This window comes from Mus caroli, unplaced genomic scaffold, assembly GCF_978045245.1.
Source record: "Mus caroli unplaced genomic scaffold, Mus_caroli_1 scaffold_4, whole genome shotgun sequence".
Lineage (NCBI taxonomy): Eukaryota > Metazoa > Chordata > Mammalia > Rodentia > Muridae > Mus > Mus caroli.
This window is the reverse complement of record NW_028227259.1, coordinates 104074205-104102154: the sequence shown is the minus strand read 5'-3', so window position 1 is coordinate 104102154 and position 27950 is coordinate 104074205. Positions and strand designations below refer to the sequence as shown.

The 27950-nt window shown below is 43.9% G+C and overlaps 1 protein-coding gene and 1 long non-coding RNA gene across 2 annotated transcripts in view; one reads left to right on the top strand and one right to left on the bottom strand.

Annotated features, from left to right (window-relative positions):
• LOC147005301 (uncharacterized) overlaps nt 1-1780 on the bottom strand; it is a 43756-nt gene extending 41976 nt beyond the window's left edge. Inside the window, exon 1 of the mRNA XM_085836893.1 lies at nt 1647-1780. Coding sequence (XP_085693019.1) covers nt 1647-1724 — 78 coding nt within the window. The 5' untranslated portion in view covers nt 1725-1780. The remainder of the gene's footprint in view (nt 1-1646) is intronic.
• Nucleotides 1578-26786, top strand: LOC147005300 (uncharacterized). The gene is made up of 3 exons (XR_015046955.1): nt 1578-1638; nt 15347-15535; nt 26359-26786. It is a non-coding gene; the product is annotated as an uncharacterized LOC147005300 (long non-coding RNA).
• Nucleotides 26787-27950: the final 1164 nt, after the last annotated feature.

The window sequence follows — 27950 nt, the reverse complement described above, 5'->3', positions numbered from 1 at the left end:
TCGGCCCAAAGCAATCTGGCTTCTGCCTCCCCTACTTCTTCCAAAGTTCTCACAGTGTGACCGACAGTGACCTTCCTGTTGTCTAGCCCACCTCTTCACTCTTCTTAAACAGGGCTCACTGCTCTTTCTTTCTTTCTTTCTTTCTTTCTTTCTTTCTTTCTTTCTTTCTTTCTTTCTTTCTTTCTTTCTTTTCCCTGCACATGTCCTGGGCAACCTTATACACTTCTACTATTTCAGCTGCCACACCCAGCCTTTTGGATAGTAGACATACTCATGATGTACTGGGCATATTCTGACTTTCAGAATAAGGCAGAAAAATAAACATATAAAATGTATTAACATTTAAACAAGCTATACAATCTAGTGTGTTTCAAACTGCAATGTACCCTTCCTTTTGCATTCCCTGAGTCCCCTAAATCCTATCCTTCTCTATACAGTCTCTCTCTGCTCTTTGTGAGACTCGTCCTATGCACAGTTACACCCAGCACTTCACTCAAACAGGTCTCAATGCTAGAGGGCGTTTACTAAGTTTCTGGATCTGCTGCTCTTCCCACCCCTGCCATGGCTGCTTTAGCTCAGAGCCTTAGGATTTATTTATAAGCTATAACCATACCATCTTAGTTGGTTGTTTCTCTTTCAACTCACCCTTCACACTGTAACCAAGTGATCCTTGTCTGTACTTTGTTTGTTTTTTGGTTTTTCAAGACAGGGTTTCTCTGTGTAGTCCTGGCTGTCCTGGAACTCACTCTGTAGACCAGGCTGGCCTCGAACTCAGAAATCCGCCTGCCTCCGCCTCCCATGTGCTGGGATTAAAGGGGGCGCCCCCACTGCCCAGCTTGTCTGTACTTTCATTTGTGCATCGTGAATTGCTCCTCAGTTTTCCTAGGACACACCCACACCCACCTCTGCCCAATTTTCTGGCTTCATCTCCAGCCCATACAGAGATCCTGTGTCCTAGCCACAATGAAGTTCTTGGGAATCTCCAAATATCACGTTGTTCTCTCTGTGTTGTCTAGTTCCCCTTTCCTGTGCTAAACTAGGAGTACTCTGTACAGGAGTATTATAGCCTATCTTCAGCGAAACATTTTCTACCCCCTGGGACAACTGATCTAAGGTCCAGATATTAGATGGCACCTGACAATTTCTAGGTGTGTGTGTGTGTTGGGGACTGAACTCAGGGCCTCACACATTCTGGGCAAACGCTCTAACATTGTGCTACATCTTGTGTTCTCACTTTTTAAAGACTGGGTCTATATAACCCACGCTGACATCAAATTCATGGCTCTCCCACCCTGGGCGCTGAGAGTCCAAACTGCGCTGTCAGGTGGCCCTCACTGCCTGCAACTGAAGTAGTCTTGAGACCCTTATATGTTCACTAAGTGTGTTCAACTGCAGGTCATTTCCTTGTAATGGGGCTATCGACTTGGAGATGGCTATAAATCTCCGCCAGACGGCCGCGGTCAGTACCAGCCCCAACCGCTGGGTGGCGCAGGCGCAGTTCCTCCTCGGAGGCAGCGCTTCTGGAGGGGGCGGGGCCTCCCGGTCCCTGAGTCCTTCCAGGTCGCCCCGCGTCCAGAGGGGAGGCCCGGAGTGCGCCAGCCTCGAGGAACCGAACCCTCAGACGCCGAGGCGTGACCCGTAGGTACCTGATAGGCGCCGCCGGTCAAGGCCAGCTCCGCCAGGACCGCTCGGCCATTAGCAACGCAGCTGTAGGTGATCGTCATAGCCGGCAGGCCAGTGAGAGAAGCGGACCGCCTCCTAACCGCCCGCCACAGTCGGACCGCCGCTCCGCGCAGGCGCGAGGGAAGGTTGATTGGCAGGGGAGGAGGCGGGGCCATCTGTGGGTCCCGCAGAGCCTGTGAGCTTGCTAGGCGAGGTCCTTGCACTTGCTGAGGATTCCTGAGGTCTCTCTGTGCTCTGGGTAGTCTGGAAAACCATTTAAGAGCTGTTTAACTGTTCAGGCCTCATCTACGTGTGAATCAGTCACAATCTAGGATTGCGGATTGCGAAGCTGGGGGTAGTAGGCAAAGTCTGCCCACGGAGGTCTGAGTTCGAATCCCCAGAACTCACGCTTAAAAAAAAAAAAAGTAAAAAGGCATGGTGGTTGGAGCATGTAATTCCCTTTGAGAAGTGGAGTGGTGGTGGAGACAGGTGTTTCCTAGTAGCTCACTGGCCTACCTGAATTGATAAGCTTTAGGTCTGGTGAGTCTTGGCATCAAAAAATGTGGAGAGCAACCTTGGAAGACGCATCTACATGTGCACGCATGTCTCACACACACACACACACACACACACACACACACACACACACACCATGCACGCATGCAGCACACTTAAATTTAAGCAAGCATTGGAGGAACCTCTTGTGCCCAGCCTGCATATGGCTATGTGAACATGAAGACCATCTCTGAGTTGTTTTGTAACTACTCACAGAACAGCATACGCTGAACAAAGCTGGTCACAGCTTGCGGTGACGAAAATGTTCACAGCATTGAAAGGAAAGCAGGGACCCCATTAGGGGCGTAAGGGCTCCAAAGTCTCACTCTCTGGCTGCCCAGTTGGGGTTCTCTGTATTAATTATCATCTACTGTAAGAAAAAGCTTCTCTGACGAGGTTGAGCAGCGCTCTGCTCGGTGGGCATAACAATTTGTCCTTAGAGGTCATTTTATGGTAGTATGTCTCCCCTAGGCCCATGACCTATCCAAACCCAGGATCTTGGCCACTTTTAGTGTCATATATGAGTTCCATTTCATGAAGTAGGACTTAAATCTAATCAAAAAGTGGTTGGAGGGCTGGAGAGATGGTTCAGTGGGTAAGAGCATTGGCTGATCTTGCAGATGACCAGGGTTCAGTCCCTAGCACTTACATAGCTGCTTACAACCATGTAGAACTCCAGTTTCAAGCTATCTAACATCTGACTTCTGTGGGTTCCAGGCATCATGTGGTGCACAGACATACATGCAGCCAAAATACTCATCAAATTAATATATCTTTGGAGTTGTAGCATTGGCTCAGTGGTTAAGAGCATGTGTTGCTCTTGCATAGGACCTCGGTTAAGTTCTCAGTATCCACATGGTGGTTCATATCATCTGATATAGGGGATATGATAGATTACACACACACACACACACACACACACACACACACACACACACACTACCCATGCACATAAAATCTAAAAGTTGGCCACTCCCATATCATTTGTGCTACATCAGTACATCTTGCAGGTTCTGGACTCTGTTGTAGGTTTTATGTTTGGAGCTTTGTGAAATCGGCTATTACTTTTCCCCTCCAGTAGTGTGTGAATTACTTCTCAGCACAACAAGTGCTAGTCAGTGGGGCAGATCTTGTATGTGGGCATCAGTCTGGTTTTTCCATGTTTAATAACATATGTAAATGTTCCTTCAGCAACAGGGCCTTGCTGTGAGGTTACGGCTCAGCTTGTTTGCTTCCTTTTTCTAGTATTTTGAGACTATAATAATTATACCATAGCGTTTCTCCCTTCTCTTTTCTCCCCTTCCCTCTTCCAAACCCTCCCATATGCCCCTCTCCCCTCTCCTCCAAACCAATGGCTTATTTCACTAATTGTTACTGCATGCATACATTGCATGCATGTACATATATATTCCTAAATATAACCTGCTCACTCCATATGGTGTTCCTTGTATGTATGCTTTCAGAGATGGCTGTTGGGCGTTGGACATCAGTGGGTGTGTCCTTCCCTGCTACTGTTCCCAGCCTCTCTGGGTTGCCCTGAGTTCTGCATGTAAGGATGAGGGCTCACGGGCTTTCCCCGACCCACGCTGGCACGCCCATCGGTGTCGTCTTTGCTCAGCTCCTCTTTGTCCAGTCACGTGGGTGAGACTTTCTGGGTGCAGTCTTTGAAGTTACTAGGAGACACCATCTCACAGCAAACTCCCTGATCCTCTGGATCTTAAGATCCTTCTTCTTCCACAATATCCCCTTAGCCTTAGGTTCCATGAGAGTGTTTTACAGAAGGTATCCATTGGGGCTGGACTCCACAACTTGATTAATTGTGGTTTTCTCTTTGTTACAAAGTGACAGTTCCTTGATGAGGGGTGCCGACTACACTTATTGATGGGTATTGAGACAACTGTTTGTAGGATGTTGTTAGGGATCTGAGGGTCTAGTAAACGAGAGGCAGTAGATTCTCTGTTAATACCCATGACTTAGCACTGAGCAGTTAGCTAAGATTTCAGGACCAGGCAGGTGCTGTCTCCTGTTGAGTGGGTCTTAAGTCTAATTAGACAGCTCTTGGTTATTGCCAAGTTAAGCATCCACCCCTGCACCCTTAGCATTATCCCGTCATGCAGGTCATACATGTGCTTCCTAGGCATCATAGCTGGAGGGAGGGACTGCTGGCTGCTTCCTCCCTTTGGAAGCTTGCATGACACCATCTGGCACCATGAGAGCAGTCCTCAGGGACTGAAAATTCAGGTCAGCTCCAGCTCAGGGGTCCCTGGGTGTCGTTCCTGAAGTGCCTGGTGTCTTTGTCAGCTAACTTTCTTATAGATTCTAGGACCATCTGCCCAGGAAATAAACCACAGTGGGCTGGGCCTCCTACATCAGTTATCAATTAATAAAACTCCATATAGACATTCCCACAGACCAACCTAATGAAGACTCACTTGAAACTCCTTCTCAGGAGATTCTAGGCCACACCATGTCGACAGTTAATGCTAATATTCTCCTGTCCTATCCCATCTCACTCCTGCTAATGCCTTTAAACTCCAGCATCCTTCCCTACTTTAAAATTTTGTATGTATCCTGCCATCCCTCCAATTTAAAAAAAAAATGGGTTGTGAGAATGTAGGCTTCCATATAGTTTTATGTGCCCTTCCTTTGGGTTAGCTTTTCTATCTTAGGGTTTCTATGGCTGTAATGACCAAAGTAACTTAGGGGAAGAGATGGCTTATTTTGCCTTACAGCTTATAGTCTGTCATTCAGGGAGGTCACAGCAGGCACTCAAGGCTGGAACCTGGGAGAAAGAACTGATGCAGAGTCCATGGAAGAGTGCTGCAGAGTGGCTTGTCCTTATGGCTTGTTCACCTGCTAATCCCACCGAATGAGAATACAGACGACTGACCCAAATTTTTTAGTCAATTTAAGTAAGCTTTATTTTCTTCCTGAAAGGGCTATCTGCCTACAGTGGGGTTTAGAGAATAGGAGAAAACAGGAGAAAGTGAGGCTCATATAGCTCAAAACCTGCAAGACTAGGCAGGGCCACTCCAAGGGTTTTCAGTTATGCAGGAACTTGGCAGAACATCTCAAAATTATTTGTCAGAATAGCTTATCATCAGGGTGAAGGTCAGGTATGGTCAGAATATAGGGGTGTGAAGACTGTCGAATTTCAGAAGATGGCTCAAGACATGCACGGACCTAAGTTTTACAGAAAACAGGAATGGATGTTATGTTGACCTTGTAATAAGGTGATTTCTAATCTCACAATGGAGTCAGGCTGGTCTGTCACACTCTGCCTTCTTAGAGCACCCAGGACTACCAGGTGGGGGTCTCACCATCAACAGTGATCTGGGCCCTCTGATATCCATAGTTGGTTAGGAGAATGCAGCACAGGCTGGACCACAAGCCAGACTGGGGTGGACATTTTCTCAGTTGAGGTTCTCCTTTCCAAAATGACTCTAGCTTGTGTCAAGTTGACATAAAACTAGCTGGTGCCTTTTCTTTCTGGCTCCTTTCTCATTCCAGTGTGTGGGACTCCTAACAGAGGGAGTGGGGGTGTCTCAGACTTTCATCTATCCTTGGGACTCTTTTCGTCCTTCTGGGTCTCCCAGCTTTGATATGAGGGTTTGTGCCTCGTCGTATTCTATCTTGATATCCCTGGGAGGTCCCCCCTTTTTTTTCTTAAAGGGGAATGGAGGAGGAGGAGGAGTGGATCTAGGGGAGAGGGAAGGTGGAGTGAAGACTGGGAGGGATGGAGGGAGGGGAAACTGCAGTTGGGATGTATTGAAAACAAAACAAATATATCAATATTTGTGCAATTCCTTCATTCCCCACTCTTGAAGTTATAAAACTCATAGACTGCCCAGAGCTTCCGAGAGGATCTTGTTCATGGTTTTGTCGAACATGGCGCTGGTCCAGACAGAAGGGACATGGTAGTGATATGGTATCTCTACTGTGCTGTCCATAGACTGCCAGAGACAGCTTTAAAGGAGGACAGAGAAGAGGTGCAGAGCATGTGACTTGTGTAGCGTTACACGTGACATATGTAGTACTACATGTGGCATGTATAGTGTTGAATGTGGCAGGTGTAATGTTACATGTGGCATGTGTGATGTGGCATGTATAGTGTTGAATGTGGCATGTTTAGTGTCACACATGGCATGTGTAGAGTCACATGTGGCATGTGCAGTGTGGGAGCCTAAGAAAGTTGTGAACTTAATGTGAACTAAGGCTAGGGCAGAGAGCAGAATGGTCTTCAAACAAGGTAGCCTTCTTGAAAGACTTGCATGAACTATGATAAGTGAAGGCACTTGGAAGTAAGAACTGGAAGAGGCCGGGCGTGGTGGCGCACGCCTTTAATCCCAGCACTCGGGAGGCAGAGGCAGGCGAATTTCTGAGTTTGAGGCCAGCCTGGTCTACAAAGTGAGTGCCAGGACAGCCAGGGCTACACAGAGAAACCCTGTCTCGAAAAACCTAAAAAAAAAAAAAAAAAAAAAAAAGAACTGGAAGAGATGCCCTGACATGCTCACACTATCTCTGTGGGAGAGATGGCGGCCTGGGAGAGAGAGTCTTGGCTTTTTAGCAGGACCAAGATTGTATTCCTAAGGTAGAATACCAGGTGTGTTCCTTTGATGTGCTTACAGTGCTTAAGCTAACTGTAAATGTCAATCATGTTTTGTTGCCTTAATAATAAGAAAGAGGAGTGCTATGTTTGCAGCACTCCCGAATGCAAACTCCTCAAGTCCTCTGGTCACCCTCCTCGGATCTTTGGCATTCCCTTCAATCCCCCTAGACATAGCCTCACTGTTGGGGTGGTCAATAGTGAAGGGTCAATGTTTAGATGCTCCAGCCATCCCTGAACGACATAGGGTTGAAGAAAGTAACTGGTAAGATGCCATTTACAATGAAATACTTTAAAATAAGTATTAGTGGATAAAAACTGTTTCCTGCTTTTCCATAACAAATACCTGTTCTGTTCCTGAATTTCTTAAATAAAAACATAATTAAAAAAATACCATTATGGGAATGGGCTGTAGGCAAGCCTGTAGGGCATTTTTTAAAATCAGTGATTGATGGGGGAGTGCCCAGTCCATTGTGGGCGGTATCACACCTTAGAGCTCTCTAAGGCAGGCTGAGCAAGCCATGGGAAGCAAGCCAGGAAGCAGCACCCCTCCTTGGATCTCTGTGTCAGCTTCTGCCTCCAGGTTCCTACCCTGTTGGAGTTCCTGGCCTCACTGCTTTGATGATGAACTGTTACATGGGACTGTGAGTGAAATGCCACCAGCCCCCAAATTGCTTTGCATGGTGTTTCATCACAGCAACAGTAACCGTTACAAAGACAGGTGCGAAAGGAAATGCAATAGGTTAGGTGTGCCTGGGTTTTAGGCAGACGCTGCTTGAGTCTATGTACAGAGGTAAGCAGGTGACCCAAAGTAAAGGAAATGAAGGTAGAAATCCAGGTTTGATCCTGCTTTTGGGGTTACGTGTAGGCTTATGTGTGGAATGAATGCTTTAAAAGTACAGTGATTTATTAACCTCCCCTAAAACCATTTGAAAAGCTAGAGAAAAGGTTGAGTTCCATCTTTGCTGGGAAGTATAGTCAAATGTAAGAGACGTGGCAAGCAGTGCTAAGGGTCACCCACTGACCATTTATTTCACTGTAGTTGCTTTAAGCTGTAGTCGGGCTATGTCAGAGCCAGCAGAGGGAGCACCATGCATAGCTTTGAAGCAAACTGTAGCTCTGCCGGGGAGAACCCAAGAAGCCCTCCAGGGGAAATGAGCTCTGGGGGAAGATGGCCCCTCAGTTATGTTACCTTCTGTGCTCATTCGGGACAGACCTTAGGTCAGCCACACTAAAAGGTCCCCATGTACCACCTTGCTCTCTCCCTGTTGCTTTCTTTTGTCTAGTTGGTTACTTGGCTTAGACTTAGGGGATGGATGCTGTGAGTGTTCCAGAATAACAGGCTTAACAGGAGCCTTGACTCACCATAGTAAAAGCCATTTGCACATCCTGAAGGGAGGCAGAGAGGGCTGAGGCTAGTTCTTCAGTGCATTAGGAATTAAAGAGGCAACTGAACTGGACAGGAAGTGCAGGAGTGGCTCGGGAATGCTCTCTCCTGCTTCATTGTCTTCCACAAGCACAGCTCAGCTCTGTGGTGAGTAGATGTTTCCAAACATGCAGATCCTAAAATGACCAGAGTTCCGTATCTATCTATCTATCTATCTATCTATCTATCTATCTACCTACCTATCTATCTATCTATCAATCCATATTCCTTCTGTCCTTCCTTCCTGTCTATTTGTGTAATACTAAGAGGTTAATTGATATTGTCTGGGGATAAATTTGTTACCAGATAAATGTAAATGTATACTAAATTATGGAACAGATTTCTTTGTCTTCCTTCCTTCCTTCCTTCCTTCCTTCCTTCCTTCCTTCCTTCCTTCCTTCTCTCTTCCTTCCTTCCTCTCTCTCTTTCTTTCTCCCTTCCTTCCTCTCTCTCTCTCTCCTCCCTCCCTCCTTCCCTTCCCTTCCCTTCCCTTCCCTTCCCTTCCCTTCCCTTCCCTTCCCTTCCCTTCCCTTCCCTTCCCTTCCCTTCCCTTCCCTTCCCTTCCCTTCCCTTCCCTTCCCTTCCCTTCCCTTCCCTTCCCTTCCCTTCCCTTCCCTTCCCTTCCCTTCCCCTTCCCTTCCCCTTCCTTCCTTCCTTCCTTCCTTCCTTCCTTCCTTCCTTCCTTCCTTCCTTCCTTCCTTCCTTTTCTTTCCTCTTCTTTTTTTCCTTCTCTGTTGTTTTTGAGACAGGGTCTCACTACATAGCCCTTATTGTGCTGGAACTCACTCTGTAGACCAGACTGGTCTGGAGCTCAGACTTTGGAGAGATCTGCCTGCCTCTGCCTCTTGACTACTAGGATTAAAAATGTGCACCACCATAGCAGGCAGGAGCAGATTTCTAGGCTGTGGTAATTCTTAGATTTTTTTTTTGATCTATCTATCTACCTATCTATCTCTATCTATCTATCTATCTATCTATCTATCTATCTATCTATCTATCTATCTATTTATTATATGTAAGTACACTGTAGCTGTCTTCAGACACACCAGAAGAGGGCATCAGATCTCGTTACGGATGGTTGTGAGCCACCATGTGGTTGCTGGGATTTGAACTTCGGACCTTTGGAAGAGTAGTTGGGTGCTTTTACCCACTGAGCCATCTCACCAGCCCCTCTTAGATCTTTAGTAAGTGAACATGGTATGTGAATCTCAGAAAGGAATACAAACTGGTGTCACTGAAACTTTTAAATAGATGTAGGCAGCTTCTGGGACAAGGATTCCATGACTTACGTTTTGGAAAGTGTTGTCTACGTTGGAAGTTAGATATCTAGTCCATGAAATACAGCCATGAAGCATGTTCAAAAGGGGCAGTGTTGTCTAAGGTTGAGGCTGGTTTCCCACTCCCCCTGGAGGAAGTATGGAAAAGCTCTCCAGAGTGGTGAAGGAATGCATTTCAGAACCTTGAATTTTTTTTTTTTTTTTGAAATTCCTCATATCCCTTTGTATCCTTTGTTAACTCAGGACTTGATAACAGTCTCATACCTTGAGTTGTGAGCCTCTTGTATGAACTCTCCTTTCAGGTAACACTAACTGGAGGTACAGGCTGGGGTTAATTAACATCTGCATGCTGTTCAAGGTTTGCCCTTGTCTTTCCAACTCTATTATCTTTCTTACCCTACTCTCTCTACACTAACTACCATGACTGCCAATTAAAGTCTGCTGACCTAGCTGAGATCATTTTACGCTAGTTAAACATGATAGAAATTTGGATGTGTAATCTTTCCCACACTTTGCTAACCTCTTCCGTTCAGTTTAAAGGCCACTTCTTTCACAAGTCAACAGTGATCCACTCGGCTAGGCTACACCTTTTCTTTCTCGTAATTCATTTCAGACATTAACTGTGTTCAACCAACTCCTCATTAATTCTGTTGATTTTCAAAGTTTATAAATTGATGGTTAGAAATGTAGAAAATATGGTAGTTGAGTCAAGGCATATTTGCAGTAAAAAATTGTAGGAACCAATCTTTAGAATTAAGTAAGTAACCGTACTGAGTAAACGGTGGGGATCTGTGGGCTGAAGTTGCCTCCCTGTCATTATCTTTATTTACTTATTTGTTTTGAGATGGGACCTCATGTAGCTTAGGCTAACTTCCAACTTACAACATGTAGTCAAAGATGATCTTTTTTTTTTTCCTTCTCACTCTGGCCCCGAGATTTATTTATTTATTATAAATAAGTACACTGTAGCTGTCTTCAGACACACCAGAAGAGGGCATCAGATCTCACTACATATGGTTGTGGTTGCTGGGCTTTGAACTCAGGACCTCTGGAAGAGCAGTCAGCGCTCTTAACCACTGAGCCATCTCTCCAGCCCCCTTTCATTTATCTTGATGCTGGCGTTTAAGGTAGCGGAAATTCATTAAAGAGGACGGAGGTTGTTGGCAATCAGTGTACATTCTGCAAGGGCCTTCGAGGCCGAAGACTCAGGCTCTGCCGTGTCTGCAGTACCTCACAGCTGCAGACTTCCATTTCTGCTGTAGTGGTGATTGGCTACTTCCCAGTGCTTTCATTTTCACAATAAAGTTAGATTATTTTTAGCATAAACATTATGCAGGAGTGTCAGCACAATGACAGAGTGAGAAGGGCTAGAAAAATTCCTCATAAGAACAGTGAAAAAAAAAAAAAACCTGCAACTTCTTTTCAAAACCAACATTTTCAGAGCTCTAGAAATTAACCAATGGCTTTTAGTATCTCAGGGATATTTTATTCAAGAAAAAATTGGCTGCGTCTCTATGAAGAGTGAACTCTGGCATTCTGATTTGTTCTAGTTCCTCCCAGTACTTTCCAGCCACTATTAGAAACAATAATGACAAGCTTCAGGGAAGCCTGTCAGCCACCAGACGATGAAGAGTGAATCTGAGACTCTCTCTCTGCACACACACATGTCACACATGAGATGCCAGCACACAGGAGGCTGAGGCAGGAAGTTCAGAGTCAACTCAGGTGATATAAGAAGGCCCTGTCTCAAAAGCAAACCAAGCACAAAGCAACCCAGGCAAAACACACCATATAAGCTTGATGCATTTCTAATTCAGTGCTAGAAATAGGGAGGAGACCATTGTCTAATGGCCATTGTCGTTGTAGGTAAGTATTTGAACTTTGTGGAAGCCATCACTGTGGCAAACACCAGATGAACAAGAAACTGAAGAGGGGCAGCTGTAGCCTGAGCTCCGTGTGCTGGACGTGTCCTTGGACAGTGCTGTCCTATGTCTGACACTGTAGCTGCTTGTGTGGACAGATGGACAGAGAGTCTGCTGAGAAAAGGGCGGGCATCATCCTGAATCCTCACCTCTGGCTTCACTTAAGATCTCTGCACTCCTGAACAGGACAAGGAGACAGGAGGGTAGGTTCTCCAGAGTAACTTCACAAAAGGCACTAAGTCCTGCACATGGAGCCGGGGCTCTGAGTGCAAGCGTTTCCACATCATTTTAATTTTATTTTTAAAGTGTGTGTGTGTGTGTGTGTGTGTGTGTGTGTGTGTAGAACTTTAGATGCTGGGACATGAACTCAGGTCTTCTGCAAGAGCAGTAAGAGCTCTTCACCTCCAAGCCATCTCTCCAGCCACAGATTATTTTTAATGTCTAGTCTTTGAAAATAACTGAAGCACACCTAGAAATGAGAGTATTATCTTTTTAAAGAGAAGAAAACAGCCAAGAGGAACTGTCCTTATGGCACCCCAGATGTTCGGTTTATTAGACAAACACTCCACTTTAAAACAGCCCTGTGCTGAGGATTAATGTGCTATAGTATCTCACCAAATAGAGGATATTACAAAAACATATAAAAAGAAAACACAGAGAAATCCCAGAGCTGAAAGCATAAAACCCAAGGGGTGACTGGGGAGTAGGTTGATGAGTCAAGCTCTTGCTGTGAAATTCTGGGGGTCTGAGTTCAGATCCTAAGCTGAGCAGACCAAAAGCCAGGCGTGGTGGTGTGCACCTGTGACCTCATCACTGTGGAGACTGAGAGTGGAGGACTCCTGCTACTTTCTTGCCTCGCCTGTTTCTCCTTGTCTTGCCTTGCCTCCCTCTTTTCCTTCCTTCCTTCCTTCCTTCCTTCCTTCCTTCCTTCCTTCCTTCCTTCCTTCCTTCCTTCCTTCCTTCCTCCCTCCCTCCCTCCCTCCCTCCCTCCCTCCCTTCCTCTTCTTTCTTTCAACAGGAGTTTCTTTTTTAAAATTAATTTATTTTTATTTTATGTGTATTGGTGTTTTGCCTGCATGTATGTCCGTGTGAGGATGTTGGATCCCCTGGAGCTTGAGTTACAGTCAGGCGTGAACTATGGGTGCTGGGAATTGAACCCTCTGGGAGAGCAAGCAGTGCTCTAAACCTCTGAGCCACCTTGCCAGCCTCCTGCTTTTTTGGGGGTGGGGTACAGGGTCCCTGTGTGATCCTGGCTGTCCTAGAGCTCACTATGTAGATTAGTCTGGTAAACTTAGAAATCCTCCTGCCTCTGGGTGCAGGGATCGAAGGCATGAAACACCATGCCCTGCTTAGAAAAAGATTCTTCAATATAGCTTATCTCTTGAGGTATTCTATGTTCTTGGAGTGCGTTTGGCTGGGGCTGTATGCTAGATTGAAATTCATAGCCTTTCTAATGGTGAGTTTGGAGGACGGACTTGGAAGGAGATGAACATTATATAAATTGAGTTTGTATTTGGTGGTAGAGTTCTGTTTCAAAAGCAACATAGAGAGTAATGAACCAAGAGAATTAGAATCTCATGAATTCTTACATGAGAAAAATGCAGCATGTGTCTTAGTAGTCCAATAGGTAGCAGCATAAGGCTAAGTAGAAGAGAAAAGGCAGATCTAAGGCAGTTGTGTCTCTGGAGTAGTTTTCTTTGTTACTGTTGCACCGAGGCATGGGGAGGATTCCATCCCAACAGGTCAGAGGATGCTGCTGCCTCACTGGTTAGAGTGCACAAGTCCAGGCTTTTGAGGCTTAAGTCAGATAACCTGGAAGTGTGGTCTGTTGTCAACACTATACCACTTGGGAGTTTGTTAAAATGATGCAGAATCTTAGCCTTCTTCCCTGACTGAGTCAGACTGTAGTTTAGCTAGGATTCCCAGTGACTTGTGTGCAGTTTGAGATAGATGCATTAGCAAATACTAGCAGTGGGTAAAGTCTGAAGACAAGAGATGAGACCAGAACCAAGCCTGGATTTACTCTGAACCTCCAGTTGCATATCTGAAAGCATATGGGAATGCTTTCCCAGTGCTGGGGACATGTGTAAGAAGCTGCCTAGAGTGTATCTCTCTATCTGCAAGCCTGTCAGTCACTTGTTACAATACTGGAGATTCTGATTGGGCTCAGGCACTAACTGATCATGTGACCACCGTGACATTGGCAGGACGTTAATTTAGTCTTTTGATTCCTTTTGTCGGAAGTGAGGTGGTTGGGCAGGCTCATTATTTCTTGGGTTTGGAAAGACACTACTCTTACAGATCTAGGCAGAGCGAATACCTTGCTGGAGACACAGTAACCTTGCGCCCATCTGCAGGCTGGCATGGGTTTTGAGTGGTTCTAGTGCACCCTGCTTGTTACATTATTTCAGTGTATTTGTCAAATGACGGCTGCAGGGACTCTAAGTACTACCAACTGTGAGGAGTGTTCCAAAGTGGGTTTCAGAGTGCTTTCCTGCTTCAGACTCAAACACGTGCACGTAAGCATGAACCTGAGGTAGAAGGAAGATGAACCTGCCTGGGTAGGAGGAACAGCGTGTAGGCTTCAGTGATAAACAGTCTGGGGGTTGTGTGACAGAGCTTTTTGAATGTATTACCTGGTACTGTTTTCCCTTTTATCTCAGAGTGTACATATGGAGAATTAATAGGATAATATATGTGGAGTCTAGTAAATTATAGATAATAAGTATGCATGTACCTTTTACTTGTATATCCATAATAACTGTATCTGGGCATTTACTTCTATAAACCTGTGTAATAGAGCATAGCTCATGAGCAGAAACACTGTGTGCCTTAGTATTCCTTTTTTTTTACAAATATTAACAGTTACCTATCAGGGCAGTTCTGACTGGGGAGGGTTGTGTTCACAATTGAGGTGCTTGCAGAAACCAGATGGCTTTCTTCTTAAGGTCAGCGATCATCAAACGTTTTTGCTTGAACGTCCTCTCTATGTATTTGAAAACAAATAAGCAAGCGATCAAGCCTACACCACATACTGTTGGCTTGACATTAAACCTTTTACACCATAGATTTAAATAGTTGTGAAGAGTGTAACTATCGTTATATTTAAATATTGTCATTTGACAATAAAGCTATTGTTTATTTTAGATTAGTATATTTCAAACAGGAAGCTAACTGGGAAGTTTTAACCTGCAGGGCGGCACAGTGTGTGCTTCTATCACTCTTCTAGTGGGATGTAGGGGTGTCAAGGACTTGCTCTCCCAGGCTTCATGCCTGAGCACTTCTCTGAGCCAAAATGAAAACTCTATGTTTATTTCTGACAGTTTGACATTGCACTTCTGAATTAAAGCTGTGTCGACAAACTTCATCTGAAGGACTAGGGAGAACCAACTGTAGGATTTGAATAATGTAGCCCATTGTAAGTACTTAGACCTCTCGTATAGTAGACAATCCATTAATGAATAGCTAAAATTGTTTACTCTATAAAGCTTCTCTCCACTTCCTTGGTGACCCTCTCCTGTGGACAACTACTTCTCTGTCTATAGATTTACTAGCTCTGTAAAGTCTACTATGGGTTTAAAAGACCACCTAGAGCTTGCTCCAGTGACTCCAGTAAGAGCACAATTCTCATTAAATCTTTTTCTGATTAAAAATTCCTTGAGTAGTTTCATGTCTGAAACCCTGAGTGGTTCAGAGTTAAAGGAGAAAAATGAATGACTTAGACTTTAAATATGATTAAATATGATTAAAAATATTATTTAGGTTCCCATTGTGCATGTTCACTTACATGTTATATAAGGGAAGCTTTGTATAAAGACGCATTTATGTTAAGCATATTTTCCCCATATTTTCCTTTCCATCTTTTCTCCCTCTCACAGTTTCCTTTGTCCCCTACCAGGTGTATCTAACCTGTGTGCCATGGGCCATGTGTGGCTGAAGCAGCTGAGGACAGCTAGAAATACAGCCCATCACAAAGTGGCCAACTTACCTGAAGCATGAGACTTTTTGTCCTTTCTTTTGTAACTCGATTGCATGGTTCTTGAGCATGAGTTCTGAAGATGACAAGGCCCTGTTGCAGTGTCAGAAGGTTGGCCATGCTTGATTTACTTCTGTTTTCTTGCCATGAGTATGGTTTTATATATAACCCAGAAACAAGAAATGAATGAAAACACCTAATATTTGTCTTTCTGGAGATTGATTTAATTCACCTAACATGATTATCTCCAGTTGTAGACACCGACTGCAAATGACATAGCATCATTCTCCTTTAGGAGTAAAATGATTCAATTGAGCACAGCATTAATTTGATTCAGTGGTCTATAATTGAAAAAAAAAAAGAAGACAGGAAATCGAAAGGGAGCCATGTTGGAGGGGGTTGACTCCTGGGGAGAACCAATGGGGGTAAATATGAATAAAATACATTGTATGCATGTATAAAATTTACAAAGAATTTGAAAAAGACTGTGTTGTATAATGTAAGCTGCATTTTCTTTATACATTTCTCTGCTGTTAGATACCTAGTTTTGTTCCATAAAGTGGCTATTGTGAAGGGTGCTGCAATACAGTGCAGTGTGTAGGTGCCTCTGTGACATGCTGACTTGGCTAAATACGTTGGCTAATATTCTTTGGCTAAATACTCAGAAGTTGTATAGCTGAGTCATATGGCAGATCTATTTCTAGTTTTTAAAAAAATAGTTTTAAAAAAAATGTAATGTAGTGTTTAGATTCTTTGAGCACTTCATACAGTGTATTTGATCACATCCACCCCCTGCGCTTCCTCCTAACTCCTCCCAGACCTACCCTTTCCAACTGCCTGCCTTCTTCAAAAAAACAAAAAACAAAAAACAAAAACATCCATAAAACAACTTCTTTCCTATTTCTCCTTCGTTAGCTTCACTCATCTTGGGCTCCAGTTAAGGCTTCAAGCATGCATTGAATAGGAATGGAGTGTGTGTCCTTGACTTTATCTATATGACACATTATTACACTTAGTGATTTGTGTATCTACATTGCTGGAGTGAGCCCTACTAGATCATGATGAGGAATCCTTTTGGTGCCTCTTTGAATAGAAGAATTAATGTCACATACATGTTAAGGCTTGTTTTATATCCTATTATATGATCTGCTTTGGAGACAGTTCCATGAGCTGTTTAGAAGAGTGTGTGTTTTGTAGGGCTTGTGTGGTGTCTTAGTTAGGGTTTCTATTGTTGTGAAGAGAGCCCATGACCATGACAACTCTTAAAAGGAAAAATGTTTAACTGGGGCTCGCTTACTGTTTAGAGGTTTAGTACATTATCATGGAGGGAAGCATGGCAGCATGCAGGCAGACATGGTCCTGGAGAAGGAGCAGAGAGTTCTACATCTTGATCCACAGACAGCTGGAATGAATGCCACATTAGTCCTAGCTTGAGCATATGAGACCTCAAAGCCCACCCCTGAAGTGATCTACTTCCTCCAACAAGGCCACACCTATTCCAACAAGGCCATACTTCCTAATAGTGCCACTCCCTATGAGCCTATGGGAACCATTTTCATTAAAATCACCACAATACAATATATTCTGATATGGTTTACTCTCCCCTAACTCCTCCTAGATCCTCCCTACCTCTACCTCCCATCTGAATTCATATTCTTTTTGTCTCTCAGAAAATAAACAGAGATCAAAACTTTGATAAGGGGCTTGCTATGTTTTGGAATAACATCCCTCATAGATCCATGAGCTCAAGGCTTAGATGACAGCTGATGGCACACTGGGAGGTGGGGCCTATCCAGATTGCTGAAGAGACCATATACTTTGGACACAGGACTTAGAGACTCTGAACTGGATCTGACCTAAAGGCTTCCTCCCTGAGGTCTGATGCCTATGAACTAAAGCAATGACCAGCATGGCGTGATTTCCCTAAAGGTACAATGGTGGCACACATGCCTTGGCAGGAACCAACAGCTTTGAAATTGTACTTAAAACTTGTTCAGTATACTCATTTGAATGAGAATGCACCCATGGGTGTATGTTTGAATACACACTTCCTAGCTGGGGGAACTGTTTGGGAAGGATTATGAGGTGTGGCTTTGTTGAAGTAGACATGGCCTTGTTGGAGGAGGTATATTACTAAGGGTGGGCTTGAAGGTTTCAAAGCTCAACCATCCCCACTAAATAAGATGTAATAAAAAGTGAACTTTAAAATGTTCTAATTCTGAAAAGGGGGACTTACTAAAGGTCATCCCATCTTAAAGATGGTGAGTAAAATAGGCTTAAGAGATGTGTTCAGGATTACAGATGGGTTTAAACAAATACAGTTTTAAACCTTAGTATTTTCTCTACTTTCACAAAAAACGCCTTGCCTTTGTTAAATGAGAATTTGGGTCATATGGCTTTGGAGAAAGTTTTTGGAAAGCTGGCATATATTTCTGCAGTTTTTGCTTATCAATGACATAACTTTCCTATTGTGGGAGGCAGGAAGCAGTTTAGACTGCTAACATACCAGCGTGTTAGCTGGGGCCTGATGAGGGAGCTCTTACTCAATGCATGGCTTGAAAACTGCTGTTCATTCTAGCTAAGGCCAAAACCTGCTAAAGCAAGTGAGTGTGGGACTGTACTGCTTCAAACCAACTAGGCTATCTCAGGTCAGGCTCAGTCTACAAACAGGAGCCGTGAAAAGAGCCGTGACTTTATATTTCCCTGTGGTTTGAAGACACCACTGCGCATGTTGAAAAGAGTAAGAAACCTTCCAGAGTTAGCATGTTTGTGGAGGGGGTGTGGGATTTGGTGGAGAGGCTGGTCTATCCAGTGCTGAGGAGCCGACCAGGAACTAGTGGAACTCCTTTCCCTGTGGCCCTCTCTCCAGAGCTGGCTCTAGCTGCTTGCACATCAGATCGGTGGGGTTGTCTTGAGCATGCGTTCGGTACTGAGATTAGCTTGTTGAAACTTGTTTTTTTGTGCCCCAAATGAACGTTACCTTTCTTTTTCTTGACTTGCCGATTGAAAAGTTATCCCTATGTTCTGCTTTTGTATTCAAACTGCACATGACAGGCTGCTGTGGGTAAGAAGTTCCTGGTTAGTTTCACCTTGCCACATCATACGCAAGCATTGGGTGTGTTCATTTTCTCATCCCTTCGATGCGAGACAGCAGTGATGCTGCCCCATTCTAACCTGGGAAGGGAGTTAGTTATCTTACCTCCTCTGATTTCAGTCTCCTTACAGAATGGGGCATTAAACCTGCTGTAGGACAGCCACGTGGCATGTGGCCCGAGCATTTTTTTCTAGAATGTTCTTTGATACTAAGACTTTGATTAATCCTCTTTGACTTTAATTGTTAAAAAAGAGGAACTTTTTTAAAAGGTTCTTTTCTTTCTTCCCTCCCTTCCTTCTTCCCTCCCTCCCTCCCTCCCCCCTCCCTCCTTTCTTTTCTCTTCCTCCTTCTCCTTCTTCTAAAGAGTTTTATTTATTTTATAAATGTGAGTACACTGTTGCTGGCTTCAGACACCAGAAGAGGGCATCGGATTGTATTACAGATGGATATGAACCCACCATGTGGTTGCTGGGAATTGAACTCAGGACTTTTGGAAGAGTAGTCAGTGCTCTTAACCACTATGCCATCTCTCTAGCCCCCCCTCCCCCCTTCAATGGAACTTTTAGAAAAATTTTTATTTGCTTCCTTCACTGACAAAAACTGTGCATTTATTATTATTTGATGATATTTCATAAATATTCCATAATATTAAATATGTTGTTCATAAGATCCAACTTTAGTTTTTTTTCCCCCCTGGGGCTGAGGGAGGCAAGATTGGGAAGAAACATGACTATAAAGAAGAGTAGCTTGAAATAGAGACCACAGAAAAATTCCTATAAATGGCCTTAAGATCAGGAACTCACCCTAAGAACTTAGAGAGAAGAGATTCCAAGTACATATTGAATTAGTGTCATGTGGTCAGATAGGGCACAGAAAACAGAGCTGAGGTCACACTGGGGGTCAGCGCCCTGCCATGTAGGCAGGCTTGCACTGTCTTTGTGTTTTATATATGTTATTCCTTGCTATTTACAAAGCTCCTATGAAATAGGTTCTGTTTTATCTGTTTATGCTTGGTGGGAAAATGAGAAGTTGGATTGTTCCAGGTCAGACTACTGAGAAGTGTGGAGCCAGTATACAAATATCAAATTACAAATAATTAACAATAGCATGAATGAATGTCCCACTCAGCTCTTGGTTGGGTTGGGTTTACTTGTCTTTATTTTACTAATAGGAGTTCTTTATCTACTATAAATATTAACTCCATTTCTAGTCTACATGTTGCAAATACTTGCCACAGTCTGTTACTTACCTTTACATTACTTACTTTCTGTCTTTTGATATTCATTTCTGATTTACCTTGGAAAACTCCCAAAGCAGTAGTTAAAGGTATGACCTTAGATACTGTTGGTAAACTTTTTTTTTTTTTTTTTTTTGAGAAAAGCAATAACCACAGTAAAGAGGAATTACGGTGTGGGTTATGTTGAGTCTCGGTTAATCTAAGTCTGAAGAACCATAAGGGAATTAGTTGTATTGTTCACACCAAGGCTCTTTAAAATTACAATTACCCTGTAGGCATATTTGTAATTGGAAAAGAAGGAGTTGGCTTTTTTCATATTTATTAGATTGACATTTGGGAAAATGAATTTTTACTTCATCTGCAACAAATGAGTCCTAATCAGTTAAGTGGCTTTGGGCTACTGTGACTTCTCTGTCTCATTTTCTTGCTATTTTTGAAAAGGCCTCTCTGATCTATGGCACTCTCCTATTCTCCTGAATGGAATCACATTTGGCTTCCTCTGTGGCCCTCAACCCTTCTCTGGTCCCTGTATTTTCCATGAATGGATGGACACTTGAAGCACTCACCCACGCGCGCGCGCGCGCACGCGCGCCCACGCACACACACACACACACACACACATCTGTCAAGAGTATCTAGCCCTGAGCTATGGTTCCTAAATTTCAGTGGCCATCAGAAGGCTCCATTAATATAGTCTGCTGCTCCCTAACTGCACATCTCTGATTCAGTCCCTCTGAACTAGCTGATATCATGAGGATTGCAGAATAAATGTGAGACCAGAGAGGACCTTAGTTCTTGAAGATGTCATTGTGTCACTAAGGAACCAACTCTGGATTATGTTTGGTCCTAGGCATCTTTGTAGAGATATTAACAGTTTGAGTTCTATAGAAAGTTTGTTTTACAGCCTAATATCTGTAAATAAGAGGGAATAATTGGGACCCCTGGTTCTCGAAAAGTTCGGCATAAGAACATGGCAACAAGGCTCTCTTACTAATCTCATTTCCTTATCCCCAGCAAGGTTCCACCCCCCTGAATTTCGTGTATGATATTCCATGACCTCTATTATTTATCTCACATTGAACCTGCAGTTGACCAGTGTGGCTAGACTAATTGGCCAGCAAGCCCCAGGATCCTTCCATCTCTGCCCCTCCAGTGCTGAGATTCTCAGCTGTGTCTCCTTGCCTGCCCCACTCTATTCTGCGTAGATGCTGAATGAAATCTCAGATCTTCATGCTTGCACTACAGACATTTACTGAGACATCTTCACAGACCTTACTTATTAAATATTTCCTATCTTTCTGTTAGTAGTTAATGGAAGTGAGTAGATTCTTATACCTTGATTTTATATTATTCATCTAAGAATCTCTTACCATCTAATGGTTTATTTTCATCCATCCATTCATTCATTCATTCATTCATTCATGAGACAGGATCTCACCATGTAGTTCTGGTTGGCCTGGAACTCACTGTGTAGACCAGGATGGCCTTGAACTCAGTGATATATGTCTGCCTCTGCCTCCTGAGTGCTGGGATAAAAGGGGTCTGCCATAGCACTCAACTCGTTTTTATTCTTTTTTTTTTTTAAAGATTTATTTATTATATATAAGTATACTGTAGTTGTCTTCAGACACACCAGAAGAGGGCATCAGATCTCATTACGGATGGTTGTGAGCCACCATGTGGTTGCTGGGATTTGAACTCGGGACCTTTGGAAGAGCAGTCAGTGCTCTTAACCGCTGAGACATCTCACCAGCCCCTCGTTTTCATTCTTAATGTAGTCATATGATCTCTGAATGGACTATTTCTTCCTTTTGATTCTAAAGCATTTTATCTATCATCTATCTGTCTGTTTATCACCTATCATCTATATCATATGCCTCTATCTATCTATCTATCTATCTATCTATCTATCTATCTATCTATCTATCTATCATATATCTCTGTCATCTATTATCTAACTATTGTCTATCCATCCATCCATCTCCCATCTGTTTAGGGTGTCTAACTAATGCTGAGTATGGTTGCAGATGGCAGACAGTCTTGTCTTAAATGATTCTTTGAGTGTTTTATGAGGCTTCAGGGTTTGCTAGAGGTTTTAAAGGTTATTCTGTATTAGATTAAGAATGTCTGGCCTGCTAAGAGTTGTTAGTGTAAGCTTTATCAAATACGTTTTTTGATTCTGTTGAGATGCTTATATAGTTCTGTTAATCTTTAATCTTTTTTTTGTTTGTTTTTTGTTTTTCGAGACAGGGTTTCTCTGTGTAGCCCTGGCTGTCCTGTAACTCACTCTGTAGATCAGGCTGGCCTCGAACTCAGAAATGCCCCTGCCTCAGCCTCCTGGGTGCTGGAATTAAAGGCGTGGGCCACTACGCTAATCTTTAATCTTTAATGTGAATAATATTTTTAATTTTCTAATGTTAAGACAATGTTTCACTGCTGGGATTTAATCCAACTTGATGATGCTTTCTTCTTATCTGCATTGTTCTAGTATTTGGTAGTAGATACTGGTAGTATTTGGTACTGGGCTGTGATTTATTTTCTCTTCTGACAGTGGTTAGAACTGGGTTTTGTTGGGTTCATAATAAGATGAGTTGATTTATGGATATTTCTGTCCAGTCTCTGCCTCTGTAGTCAAATGGTATTTTCTGGGTATTAAGATGGATTGTGGTCCATCCTGATTCAATATGACCTCATCCTAACTTGGTTATATTTACAATGACCCAAATATTATACATTTTGTTATCTTCTTCAGTCCTAATAACCTCCCTACCTCCCATAAGAGGGTATATTTGAATTTGGAGGAAAGAGCTGCATAGCACTTTGCCCTTCCTGGCAGCTCTGGCATCTTTCAGCCTCTTCCCTGCTGTTCTCTGGGGATGTTGGGAGAGAGGCGCAGATGTATGATTATTGTCTTCCACTGTGGCTGAGCACTGGGCCACTGTGCCATAGCAACAGCCACTTCTCAGTGTTGTGAGCAGCTATGCGTCTCTGCTGTAACCACCACCCACTGGAAAGAGGAAGCTTATGTCCATGACCAAGGCTGACAGGAATACACTGTAGGCATAAATAAAAATGCTCAGAATGCTCTTTGACAGGCACACTGTATCTATTTAGGAAAACAATAGCTGTTTGCTTTCCACTGGGCTCATGACCTCCCAAGCCATGAGATTTTGCATTGGCTTATAATACCAGACATGAATTTTGTCCTGGGGCTTTAAATCCAGTCCCAAAGCAGTTGGTTATACCTATAGAGGCTACGCTCCTGATTTGCTAGTGAGCACGCCTTGTCTGGCCCGTTGATAGTATAGCACAGAGTCCAGGATTGTTGGTGAGAATTGTTTCCCAGCAGCCTCTGCAGCGTGTCCCACCACCTTGGAAACCACTCAGGAGGGAACTTCAGGCTCAGCTCCAGTTTAATCTTTTCACTTCCCACAACAGAGTATAATGTCATCCACCAAGCCAGAGGTCTTATGGCCAATAAGTCCCAGAGTAGCCTACCTGTGATAATGGAATTCCCATTCAACAACCTTGTAGCTCCTGAAAGTGCCTCTTTCCGCCATCGCATGGTGCCTTCGTTCAGACTCTTTAATTACCGTTTTTACTGTTCTTGCAGATGTTTTTCTATATCTCTAAGACACTCAAGGGTTAGTATTAGATAATGAAATACTTTTACAGATGGGGAGCAGGCTCTCTAAAGGTTACCACCATCGGTTCTAAGCAAGTGCCTTAACTGGTCTTAGGAAACTAAGGGAATATGAAGGGGATTAGTCCAACACACCACAGAAAGATCCATTCCTTATACCAGTTGTCTCGTCAAAAGGGCAGTGGGGGGTAGGCTGGCTCTGATAGAAGATACCATTTCATCTAGTCCTCCGTACTCTATAGGCATCTTTTGTGAGACATGCAGGCTCTTTACCTGGGGTACTGTTGCTGCCATGGGGCCTCGGCATCTCTCCACCCATAATAGTTTTCATGGGGTTGGCTTTCACTGCTCAGGCAAGGTCAGGCAGAGTGGTAGGAGGGCCACCTTCTGGCCTGACATGACTGCTGCTGGAGCAGACGTCCTACCTCCTACAAGCACAAAGACAGCACCATGGCCCATGCCTACCATGGTCACACCAGGCTGCTGGAAGGAGCCCAGGCTGGACCAACCATCTTCACCCCATTGTGCTTTCTTTCAGGGGAGAATACACATGAGAACAACTGCCCACTCCCAGGGTAAGCTTAGTCTTTTCACTCGTACAATTCTGTCTGTCACTTATGTGTCCTATGAAGGATTGCTCAGGTCTGAAAAGCTTCCTGTTAATATTACCCTAGTACTTCTGGCTCAACGGAGATCTTGCAATATTTGCCTTCACGTTTCTCAGACAGACATGTTTGTCTCTTTGCATCTATCTCTTCTTGATTGCTTTACTACTTAAAAAACCCAATTACCAGGTTTAAATTATTCAGACCTGCTAGAGCCTCAGCTATTTCACAGACATCACAAAGCTATTATGTCTCAGGACTCAGCAAAGCCACCAACGCCTCACACTGCCACGAGGAGCCTGTGTGTTAACTTCTTTCTTAACTGTTCTGTGGGCACAGGCCTGTCTGCCCAAAGAGCTGGTTGTCAAACACCTTTTCCATGTTTAGTTTCTCTGCTCTGTAATACTCAGTGCCCAGTTAATTAGAAGGAATTATGAGACAAATCTATGTGGACACATGTCCTCTGTACCTGTCTCTAATTTGACAGGAGAGGGAAGATATACAGGAAACTATGATAGAGAAAATCCTACATCTAACCTAGCAAATAATGAAACAGATTCTCATAGCCTGGTTCATTAGACCAGTCGTTCTCAACCAGGGCAAACCTTTATCTTCCTCAAATATTTACAATTATTAACAGTAGCAAAATGACAGTTGTGAAGTAGCAGTGAAAATAATTCTATGGTTTGGGGTCAGTACAACATGAGGAACTGTATTAAAGGGTTGCAGCATTAGGAAGGCTGAGAACCACTGCTTCAGACTGTGGGACACGGGGGCAGAGAGGACTGTTGTGTCAGGCAGCTGCAATTATCACCAGCTTGGTCTATTTTAAGTTTTAGTGATGATGAATATTTTAGAACAGGCATTAAAAATGTAGGCTACTCTCCAGGGCTAAGCAGCAGACAGGGAATGCTCAGGGTTTGTGTTTTCTTCCCCGACTTAGCACAGATTTCACCAGAATGGGCCATTTTCACCTTACCGGTTAGTTCCACGGCATGGGCTGTTCTTTTGGTGCAGATTTTCTCTACTAACAGGAAAGGCAATTCGTATTTCACGTGGGGTCATCTGCCATGCGTCTCATGTCTTGGGAATGCTCTGATTCCTGTCCCCTGTGACCCCTGATGCCCCACCAAGCCCTTGGCACATGTTTGCATGGTTCCTGTGACTCTCTTGGAGTAAGAGACAACACCAGTGCTTCCTCCAGTCCATGTGGGTGTCACTCTCACACCGTGTGACGCAGAGTGTCCATTCCAACTGGGGCTCTCAGCCATTCACTTAAAGGACCAACCATATTTTATTAAGCGCTTTGAAAAACTGCTTACAGTAGGAAGATAAGTCATAATACTTAGTATGGCATCACACCTTTATACAATTGACTCATATTAGTTGGTTACAATGAGTTGGTGTATTAAGGGCAGAAGAAAACCAGTGTAAGTAGATTTTTGCTCACTTGTATAGTATTACTTTTTTTTTTTTTTTTTTTTTTTTTTTTGGTTTTTCGAGAGTATTACTTATATGCTGGATGCTAAGTAGCATGGAAGCCATTTAATATACCAGCCATTTATCATACTAAATGGTTTGCATGCTACTTAGTATTTTTAATTCTCTTGTGAGTTTACTTTTGTGTGAAAATAGTATATGTATAGGGACCCAATCTTTTAGTTATCCGGACATATGCTATGTCCTACAGAATGAGTTACAGGTTTCATTGTAGCTGCTGCAGTACATAAGCATTTCCAATATGCCGTGGGATAGCTAATTTCTATTTTTGGCTTGATTGGACCTGGAATCAAGGGATGCCTCCAGTGGATTTTGTGAAAGTATTTCTAGGAAGGATTAGCGGAGGGAATGGCTTGTCCCTCCCTCGTCTGGCAGCACCTTGGACAGTGACCCAGACTTCGAGGGCCCCAAGGAAAAAGCAGTGATACTTTTGCCTGCTGTTCTTTTGCTCCTGGCTGGTGGGTGCATCCACTCTGTTGCAGCGGCCACCACCACTATCCTTCACTGACAATGGAATCCAGCTTTTTGGGACACCCATTATGGACTAGAGGCTAGTAACTCTCCAGGAATCATTTAGGCCTTCAGCATGAGAGCGGCACTATTGAGACACCCAGCCTGTAGACTGAAGAGCTATAGGTTCTGAGCCTTTCTGGTTTGTGGTCAGCCATTGTTGGACTACCCAGTTCCTACTGCATAAGCCTATTTGATAAATTGGTTCTGTTCCTAAGGAGAGCTTCAATACATGCTGTAATCTACATTATATCATACAGGTTGAACATTATATTGTCAAAGTGATACCAAATAAGCTTTTGAATATTAAGTTTCAATATGAACTATTATTGTGTTTGCTCTCAGATGAAAACAGTCCATCTTGAAGGAAAGCTCCTTAAACAGGAAGGTGAAAAGATTTCAAAATACCTTCAGGAAGTCCCTGAAACTGACCAGATTCACTAGGCCCTCCTGCCAAGAGTAAGCCGTCAAACTGAGAATCCCTCTCAGACAAGCCAAGCTGAAAAGAAGACTCTCAAGAGTGGATCAGCTCCCTGGAAAAGGCAGAAGCCAGCCAAGCTGCCTGGAAGAGGTTTAGACCAACCGAGGTACCTGGGAGGATCCTCTCCAACCTCTTCCACTGCCTGCAGGCTGTGCACTGTGCTCCAGGTTCCCAGCTTTGTGAGCTGTCACCCATGCTGGGTTGGGCTTTGGTGATGCACTGTGCATGAGTCATTTCTGCTCCTGTAACTAAGTCCTCACACACATTTCTATAGTAACCCCAATAAAGGTCATTGGCCCACCAAGTTGGACTTTGGCGGTTTCTGTACTTTGGTCTATTGTGGGTCTTCCATCTGGGTCGAATAGAAACATGTACATAGCAATTCCACAGGAAACATTTAGTCATACAACATAACTGGTGCCTGACAGAACTAAGGACGAAGACTGAGTGCATGGTCCTGGCTGTGGGCAGCAAGGCGTGCAGCAGAGGCTGAGGCAGCCTGGGGAGGGGACATCTGCAGAGGGGCATTCTCATGGAGTTGACCTTTCCTGGTGTGAGTTAGTGTGTCTTTGTGCCATGGTTGCATGGTTCTTGCTTGGTAGTGAGCAACTAAGGCTGAGCCACGAGGAATAGGAATGTATGTGGCAAGAATCCCAGGATGTGGTCTCTCTCTCTCTCTCTCTCTCTCTCTCTCTGGTATGTGGTGGCATGCCACCTTGGTGAGTGGGGTCCACTGTGTGAATACAGAGATGCCCTGGAATTGGGTAAAGGTTTCGAGGAAACCTTGCAGTCTGAGATTAGTGCCCAAGGATGAGATTGCCAGCTGCAGCAGCAGAGGTCACCTAGCCTGTGTGGTGTGCAGTTAGAAATGCATCTGAGGCTGAGATGGTAGCCAGGCAGAAACTTGTTTGTGTAGCAGAGCAATTGCAACAAGAAAGAGAGATGTGGCAACATCCTCCACATTAGCCTCTGACCTGGCAAGTAAGTTAATGTGGAGAGGCTAGCTTGCCTCTCTTAAGACTTGGGGCCAGAAGGAAAAGGGAGCACAAGTTAGATCCATGCTCAAAAGCCCTTCCTGTTATCCAAGAACTTGGAGCCCATGGGACCATTCAGAGAATGAAGAGAACTCTCTAAAAGTCATAGGATATAGCCCACAGGTCTGACCTTTAATAGAAAAAAGGGGAGGGGGACCTGTCATCCAGCATGCAGATGGGAGCATTAAAGAAGAGGGAGAAGGGGAAAGGAACAGAGGAGAGGGTCAAGGGGTATTTGCCCCAGAGGGACAAAGGACTGCCTCTGGATAGAGAAAGGACAAACTAGGCAAATGGCAGTTTATAAGGGGGAAAAAGGACCCCGTGTTAGGATGAATTGGTTAGTTTTGATTAGGTATGTTAATTAGGTGAGCAAAAGGGGGCTTTTGATTGCTGGACTTCAGTACTTTGAGAGCTGGACTTTT